Genomic DNA, 9,390 nt, shown 5'->3' on the forward strand with positions numbered 1-9,390 from the left:
CTTGTGTTTTATTATTGTTGTATTTTTTAGATGATTTTTTTCTTGAAAAACCTATTAAAGAGAGTTATATAATGTAAAATAGTAAACATCTTTTATGATTTTATATTTTATTTTAATTTATTTACTAAGAAAATAAATATTAATACATGTAAATATATTTATTTAATAATACATTATGTTGAAAAATATGAAACATTAAGAAAAGCATATCAATGTGAAAGTAATTCAACTTTGAGGTGAGAGATTCTTGAAAATTTAAAGGTAAGTCTAGGTTTCACATTTTTTTTAAACATAAAAATGATATAAAAAATTTAAGTGTACTCATAAATTCATTTTTTTTAAGTTTTAGGTCAAAATAGTGTTAATTTCTTATTTAAGTCAAACTCAAATCTTATTATTATTATGAGTTAAAAAGGTCCATCTAAATGAGTTATGAGAATTATATAATGTAAAATGGAACCCATACTTTATGATTTCATATTTCATTTTAATTTATTTATTAAGAAAGAAAAATATTAATATATGTAAATATACTATTTAATAATATACCGTTTTGAGGAAAATAAGACATTAACTATTGGATTATAAAAAGAATGTAGTAATCAAAATATAGCATCAGGTGTTGGTTTAAAAAACAAAATTAAAAAATTATGGAACACAATCACAATATTTGATTTGGTCTGATTTAATTTTTTTATATTCAAACTGTGACAATATATAACTTTTATGTTTAGGTATATTTTGACCAAAATTAAATGAAATGACACAATAAACATTTCTATTTTTGATCTTAAAAATAAATATATTTTTTTAAACTAAAGATGTCATTATAAGACATTCAAGTCTTAATTTCAAGACTTTGAAAATGTCACATGAGATGACTATCATACAATAAAAATTTCAAATAAATCTGTATTTAAAATTTGAAACTTCATTCGAGATATTTAAGATTTAAAAATAGTAATATTGAACTTTGATTAAGGAACCGTTTCTACTATCACAGGTGTATTCATTAAATACCAATTGAGGAGCAACAACTTTCTTGATATCATTGCTTCATGTCTTTATCCTAAAGTCATAGAAAACAAACAACCTTTGTTAGAGTATCGATCATATCTCCAAACTCGGTTAGCCAACTCAATATAAACACGAGTTAGGGTTCTCGACTCACTATTCACTACTCTCAAACATAATATATTAGACATAGCATTTTAGGTCAAAATCCACCTAATTAACTCATTAATATTTAAACGATAATTAAAATCTACATAATCATTCAATTTAGCTAAGAATCAAAATGTGATATGGAAGGTCCCATATTCACTTACTACTTATGACAATGAGTGGGATCAATTAATTCTGTACAGAATTTTATCACTTTAAGTGTAAAATTACTAAACTGATTTTTTAAGAAAATTAAAATATTTCTATAGAAACAAGAAAGTGAAAATTTAAATGATTTAATATTTCAAAAGTAGTTAAAATATAAATACTAAATAATAGTTTTATATATTAAAGGTATTAATTAAGGCAAAAGAAATGTTATAACCACACTTCTCTCTCTCTATATATATACATATTTTGGTGATTTACAAAATAAATAAGTAATTATTAGCCATATAACATGTTATTACAATCAAAGCAAAACTATTTTACTAAGCTGTTTTAACGCAAATACATTGACAAATGCTCATTATAAATTTGGTAAATGTAGAGTAAAGCAAAACAATAACATCTAATCGACAGTATTAAAAAAACGTTATATCTAATAAAACCATGTTCAGCAATAAAATGCATTTTAGAAATCAAACCAATGGATGTATCTTAACTCTTTCTCTCTAAATAGTAGGTTGAGGATATTATATTTTAACCATTATTTTTAACAACTTTTTTGATAATAGAATATGTAGCACTATTTTATTAATTTGTTTGAATTTATTTTAAAAAAAATATTTAAAACAAACAAATCACAAAATACCACATATACATCATAAAAAAATTGTCAAAAAAAAATTGTTAATTTTTTTTTCCATATATTAAGTTGACTAATCTAACAAAGAAGTGGGAGCACTGAAAGATAAGTTTTGGTAAAAACAATAAAATATAATATCTACCGGCCCAAATTATCATTACTACGACGACGTTGTTATATTTCCACATTTTCAATAAACATTATTTCAGTGGAAGCGGTCATAAGATAATAGAATTAAAGATAATTAATAAATTGTAATCATGTTTTAATAAAAAAGATAAGGTTAAATGATTTTTTGTTTCTTAATTTTTATATTGACAAAACTTTATTTTTGTCTCAAATTTTAATCATTTTTATCTTAATTTTCATTAATAAATTGATTTAATCATCATGATAAACAATATTATGATGTATGTGTCCATATGTTGACATTATGAATCCACATAATGACATAAATGTTTTATTTTAATACCTGCTGAAACATATATTATTAAATTTTTAATGTCTCATCACACGAACTAAATTTATTCATTAATAAAATTTGAAAATAAAAATAATTTAAAAATCAAAACGAGAAAGAATTTAATGACTGATAAAGCAATTAACTTTTTAAAATTTAAAGAAAAGATTTGTTTTCTACGTGATTTTGGCTTAATTATCAAAAATATTTTACACATTATATATATTTTATACATATTATGAAATTTAAAAATATAAATTATGAAAAAGTTAAAATATGTGTATATAAAAAGGAAATTACCTTTTAATGTATAAAGGATTGATAATTTGCCTTTATTCAAAAGTCGAGATACAATAAATAAAGAAGAATTATAAGTTGAATTTGAATGAATGAAAGTCATATTTTGCTGCAAAATCGTGAAAAATCCAGTTCACCACTAATGAACACAAATGCAAAAGTAGATACAAGAAAATAAAGAAAAAATATAACTAAAACTCTAACCATATGAATAAAATGAGAGAGAAACATTGATTGATAGACATTTCTTATTATTTATATATACACTTTGGTATTTTAACACTACTACAAGAGTTTGGATAAAGATAATTCAAATAGACTTTTCTGTTTCAATTATTGGATAAGTTTTTAAGGATAAAGGGTCATTGAAGTTATGTTCGAAAGCACTGAGATTCAATGATTGATTCTCACGATGTTAAACATCGATCTTATATGTAGGTATGAAAACTCTCTTCGATTGAAGTTTTTAAGACTAAAGATAAGCTTTCTTCCTAAAACATTTTTAAGAACAAGATTATATAAAAAATTTAGTCGAATACATGAAATAATTAACTCTAATCCTCTTATCGGAGTTTGTAATGCCTCGTAAGGTCACTCATATCAAATTATTTCATGTTAAGCACGCTTAACCATGAAGTTGTTATGGATTAGGTTACCAAAAAACATTTATTGATATGAGTAATCAAATCAATTCCTTTAAGCTATCCTTCAAGTGTAGAGTCTCATTTTGATCACTCTTATTTCAGTATATGTTCGATTCGTTCATGTGTCTCTTCCAATTGAAGTCTGTTAAGAATCATTCCTTATCCGTATCTCTTGTACCGACAATCACTTCCTGCCCTTGTGAGCGCTCAAGTGCCACAAAATTTACGTTGAAGAATCAATTAAAAAGAAAGAAAGACTTTATATTTCTAAATAGCATAAATATGTTTTCCTAATGAAGTTGTTGGAATAAACCGAGACATCTCCCACCCACAGCGTTGTCATACTTATCCCTCACCACTCCTCTGACATAATGATCTGACATGAATGGCGATGCCTATCCAAAACGGCACGCAATGGGTTTTTACAGATGCACTTCACTTTATTCATTTGGAAGGTACAAATTGAGTGAGACCTGATCCCCAAACAATAGTCTGATCATCAACATTATTCGGTGAACAGTGGTAAAAAAAAGGAAACAAGATGGCCTGACCTGACCATCTGATCCTCCACTCCCACCAAATCGTACCTTGTGTTGCTCTCACAGCCCTGCTTCACCACCAATGCACACCACGTCATTTACTTGTACTACAAAAGTGCCAACCAATCACAAACCTACGCCAAACCAATGGCCCTGATTCCTCCATTTGTACTCACTTCTTGCATGCACATCGAATAATTCAACTCTAACTTCAAAATTCAAATATCAATGCCTCAGGACAGGACTGACTATCCTCTGCCCTACCACCACACCTTATAGGCACGATACTCCATGGATTTTCTTTCCTGGGACCAATAGGGAAAACCTGCCCACCATTCTACGTGGCTTTCTTCTACATGCTCTCAAGGATTGCTTCCATACATCGCAATCACTCGGACCCACCCTTTTCAATCAATTTCTTAATAAAACACCCTTAATTACATCAATTTCTTAAAAATATTAATTTAGATTTAACCCACTTTTAAATCACTCAGAGCCTTGCGCCTCTAATACGGGTAAAACTTACATTTATTTTGTTTGCGAAAGTAGTTACAAAGAATGCAGCTTGCGTGGGTGATTAGCCTAAACAAGAGAATTTACTATAAACTGGGCCTGCCTGGTTTTAGGCACTACTTAAATTGGCAAGCACGAGTTTGGGAAAATGTAATCTCACGTCACGAAACTTCAACTCTGATTGGTGTCGTTTTGCGGGTCTAGTGTGGCTGCCATTGCCTTTCACACACGTGGTGGTCAGTGGTGAGCAGGATCTGGAATCCTCCCAAACCTCATATCCAACGGTCAAACTTTGTCATTCACGATGGCCGAAGCTCGCAATCTACGTGCCGCTTTTCTGTAGCTACCACTGGGCACTCCTCCTTCTCCCATTCGTCCCTTACCTTTCCCTCTCCCAACGCACGACACGTTTCCCTCCTTAACCAATCCCCTTTCTTCTTCACTGTTCCTACACGTGTCTCCCCTCACACGTGTCCCTTTCACCCTTCCTATAAAACTAACGCCTCTCTTAACTCCATCCCTGTCTCCATTATCGCAATAATAACATTAACAAACAACCAAAGCGGTTACTTTAATCACACTGCAAATGGATGGCAGAGGAGGCTGTTGCATCGCCCGCTATGTACCCGGTGCATCCCACGTCTCCACCGTCGACAAAATAATGCTTAGGTTTCGCCCTATCGCTCCCAAACCCGTCGCCGCATCCATGCCTTCGGATGCTTCTTCCTCGGAGAGCAGCGACACCTTACTCAAAACCAGAGCCGCAAAGAGAAAGTGCGCAAGTGATATCAACTGTACCGCCAAACGAAGGACCCGCCGCAGGAAGAACACATCCTCTCCGAAGCAGAAGCCGCCGGCGGTGACTCTTCCTTTGTTGCCGGAGACTCCCGTTCGGAAGGATTCTCCGGCGAGGGATCTAACTCCACCGGTAACAAAGGAAGCACGAAACAACGACATCAGCAACATCAACAACAACTTGAAGAAGAACGGGCCGATGTGGGTGAGTTTCCAGAACCGGAGCCTGACGAGCAAGGTTGAACCGTACGGTGCGATTATGGGAGGGTGGTGTTCGTGTGTGACGGTGGAGTGCGTGACGAACACGTGGGTGGAGGGTGAGTGGCTGGGGAGTACGGACGAGGAGCGGAGGGTGAGACTTAGCAGGGACACGTGTCCGGGGTTCATATCGGATGGTCACGGGAGGGTGACGTGGACGAACGAGGCGTACGGTGAGATGATGAAGGGAGAAAGACAGGCACCGGTATTTCTGGTGATGAAAGAGGGTGCACTGGTTTCGTATCCTTCCTTCAGTTGTAAGGTGAAGATGGTGAAGTATTCATTTGGGAGGGAGAGAGGTTCGCTTACGTTAAGCTGTGATGTGTGGAGAATGGATTTTGGTGGTTTTGCATGGAGGTTGGACGTTAAAACTGCTTTGAGATTGGGTTACTGATTCCAGATGTATCACACAAAGGCATCGCTTTTAATCCCAATCGAACACTTCCTGTCGAAGTGCTCAGAACTGTGAATATATGAATCTATATATATAACTCCTGAGGCCAGCCTGCATGACTGTAAATTAATGCATGTATCTTGTCTTTTGTTCCTTTGACGATTTTCCAGTTTGAGTTTGAGCTTTAATCACTATCTCGCAGCAAGTAAAAGTATGATGTTGTTGCTTCCATTTCTTTATTTCATGGATTGAATTTTGTTGTCTGAGATGGTGCTAGGTAAGGTGGGTAAAAAAGGGCGAAAAATGCGTTCTGGGGGAGATGGTCGTAACCCTATTAATTCAGTGTCACTTTGGATACCATTAACCTATGTAACTCTGGCGTCTGCTGATTGCACCACGTTGTTGAGTCCAAGCCAAACGTGTAAACTTTTACTTTTCCAGCATCTCATTTGGATTTTACTCTTTCTCTTTCAAAATCAAGAATTAATTTAAATACACTTTATAAGGCATCTGGTGCACAAGTTTCGAATGATAAAATGCTGCTTTATTATTTCCTAGGATATTGAGTTTCGCCAATATCATAAATAATTATTATACACATGAAGGACGAAAGAAAGAAAGAAACGTAACAAGTATATATAGTTACAATAAGCATAACATATTTTTGTTAACAACTTTTTCTACCTCCTTCAATTTTACACAATATATTTCAGGTGAGTAAAATTAAAATATATATAAATTTCAGTTTTAAAAGATAGTTTCAGATTTTATCATTTTTAATTCGTCAAGCTCCTTCTACTAGCATGTTTCCTTGAAGGCAATTTCTTTTCTTAGTTCCGTAACTTCTTTCCACACTTCCAAATAATACTTTTGGAATTCTCCATTTTACCTTCTGTTATTTTATACGAGTCTTTGGCTGGAATTCTTTCTGAACTCTATACTTAGGAATCCTTCAATGAGCATCCAAAGAGGGAGAAAGAAAGAATGGAAAAAGATTAGGTATTCCAAGACCACTGATAGTAGGATATATTGCGTATGCCCTTAAAAAGAAAGGGCTTGGAGGTTAGTAGCGGTGTGGGCGATGGGTTGCGTGGAGGAGTACATGTGGTAAAAAGGTGCACTTGGGAGTGGAACGAATGATAATAGTAACTTTAAGGATTAATACCTATTTTGGTTGCTCAAATTATGGGATCTCTTCAAAATTGTTCTATCTTTTAAAAAAGTTTGGGATTTCTTTAAAATCGTTCTATCTTTTAAAAAAGTTTAGTAAAGCTCTATATTTCGTTAAAAATTATTTCATAAGGTCCTTTTGGTTCACGACGTTAAAAATTTAATGATATAGTTGTCGTGGCCAAAAGTGAGTGACCTGTCGAGTTTGATTAATACGTGGCACGATATATTTCACCGTGTGAATAAAAAAAATTAAATGATGTAAGCTAGGTTTAAATCAGGTTCCTATAGCGATCAATGGATTCAGGAGGGTGGAGAATCCGCCGACAACCAAGGCGGCGATAGAGTCAATGCCGACTATGCAAATCGCCGAGTCTCAGGTCGTGACAGAGGCTCACTGTGCCGTTTGCAAAGAGGCTTTCGAAGCAGGCGTCATCGGAGACCAGAGTTGTAGGCCAGATCAAAGAGGAAGTGGTAGGGTTGACCATATGGAGGTTGCCTGGCAGCGGATTCGCAGTGGGTAGATTCACCGACGAGAGCCACTTGTACACGAAGATGAAGAACGGTGGGAATTCGAGCGAAGGTTCTAGGAGAATCTCCCTGTCAGTTGGAAGCGGGAAAGTGAGGGAAAGTTAAGGTGGAATTGGCAAAATGTTCCAGAATGGGTTTGGGAAAATTGGGGCTTTGACTAAAAGTCGTAGCCTTTCAACTTCGATCTTCAGTAGAAGAAGAAGTTCCACAAGAACATGGGTTTTAGAAGATTTATTTGGATGGAGATGTATTTTGAAAGCAAGTTTTCAAATTTCAATTTTCGAATTGAGATTCTTACTATAAATAGGCACATAAGTGGGTATTGTGTAGTTAAAAGTCTCTTTGCAATAAATGAAGTGAGTACTATTTTTCCTCCTGAATTCATTTCCGAAAAAGACTTCAAAGAAAGATTGCTCTTGTTGCATACCACACCATTAGGGAAGAAGCCATGCTCTTACAACAGAATGATTATTATTAAACCTAGCTTAGGTCATTTAAATTTCTTTTAAAAATTTACACAGTGAAATATTTACGTATTCATCAAACTTGACAGGTCACTCACTTTTGGTCACGGTGACAACTGTACCGTTAAATTTTTAACACCGTGAGCCAAAAGAACATTATTGAATATTTTTTAATGAAACATGGGCTTTACTGAACATTTTCAAAAGGTAGGACGATTTTGAAGAGACCTTACAAACCGAGAGACCAAAATAGGTATTAAACCTAACTTTAATTAAAAAAAAAGTCTTCAATCACTTAATAAATTTATAAATTTACCACTCAAAGGCAAAAACTCTCTTTTACATCTATGTGTGTAACATCCTAATAAATATAGCTTGAAAACTATCATTTATTTTAAGAGTATACATAAACAATAATAAAGAACAGTAGGAGATAAGTACATTGGAGTAAAGAGAATATGAGATTTCACATAAAATTTAAAGCTGAACACAACATAGAAGTCCGATAGCATTTACAATTTAAGGCCAGACAGTCATATGACAAGTTCCAGACCGAATGATACATTAAAGGGATATCTAGGCCGAACGGTTCTTACAAAACCCGAACCGTACGGTTACATACTCTAAACAAAAGTAAAATATAATCTAAGGACCGGACGGTCCTGCACAATTTTCCGGCATTACATCCAAGGGTTGTTCTGTCTGCAGGGCATCTTCCAAAGTATCTTCAAGAACACCCTCTGCTCACACCCAAACGAATGATCATTGCAGTGAAGAGAACAAACCGGACAGTCAAATACCGAACGACAACATAGACAAGACAAAACAGATAAGGGTAAGCTTATGTAAATTTAATTAATCATTTCCAATATGTTTTCAAAACATACACATAAATCACATACATCAATACCCCAATCATAAATCATAAGTTAAGTATTTCCATTTAAGAATCGAACAGAATCATCATCATAACCAATTCCTCTAGACACTGTCCGGACGGTATGACCATGTATGCTCGCCGCTCTCTGCACCCGGGTGGACCTGGCTAGGATACACTCAACAGACCGCCACCCGAGGTTAGTCCAGTGGAATCACCTCAGTATAGAAATACTAGGCTAAAAGGCCTCCTGCCATTCCCATGCATGAGTTACCCTTCTCTACCTGAGAAGGCGTAATCACGGAATATCAGGATAGAGTCAGAACTTGAGCCTTTGGCCACGGTCATACTTTACCAATCCAATTCCAATCATGAGATATTCCTCCCTGGAATACTCTTAAAAATCATAATAAACTCATTCATCATTTACTTCTTTTTCTTATAAACAGTACGGATACAAACTGACCCAACTATGA

General features: G+C 34.2%; 1 protein-coding gene across 1 annotated transcript; it reads left to right on the top strand.

The window, feature by feature from the left end:
• Positions 1–4,931: 4,931 nt before the first annotated feature.
• LOC106767453 lies at positions 4,932–6,379 on the top strand. The gene has a single exon (XM_014652355.2). The coding sequence runs from the start codon at positions 5,012–5,014 to the stop codon at positions 5,870–5,872; it is 861 nt and encodes a 286-aa protein (XP_014507841.1). The 5' UTR covers positions 4,932–5,011; the 3' UTR covers positions 5,873–6,379.
• The last annotated feature ends 3,011 nt before the right edge of the window (positions 6,380–9,390 follow it).

This window comes from Vigna radiata, chromosome 7 (assembly GCF_000741045.1).
Source record: "Vigna radiata var. radiata cultivar VC1973A chromosome 7, Vradiata_ver6, whole genome shotgun sequence".
NCBI lineage: Eukaryota > Viridiplantae > Streptophyta > Magnoliopsida > Fabales > Fabaceae > Vigna > Vigna radiata.

Coding starts and splice junctions, on each gene's coding strand:
- LOC106767453 (XM_014652355.2), top strand. CDS start 5,012: ATGGATGGCAGAGGAGGCTGTTGCATCGCCCGCTATGTACCCGGTGCA.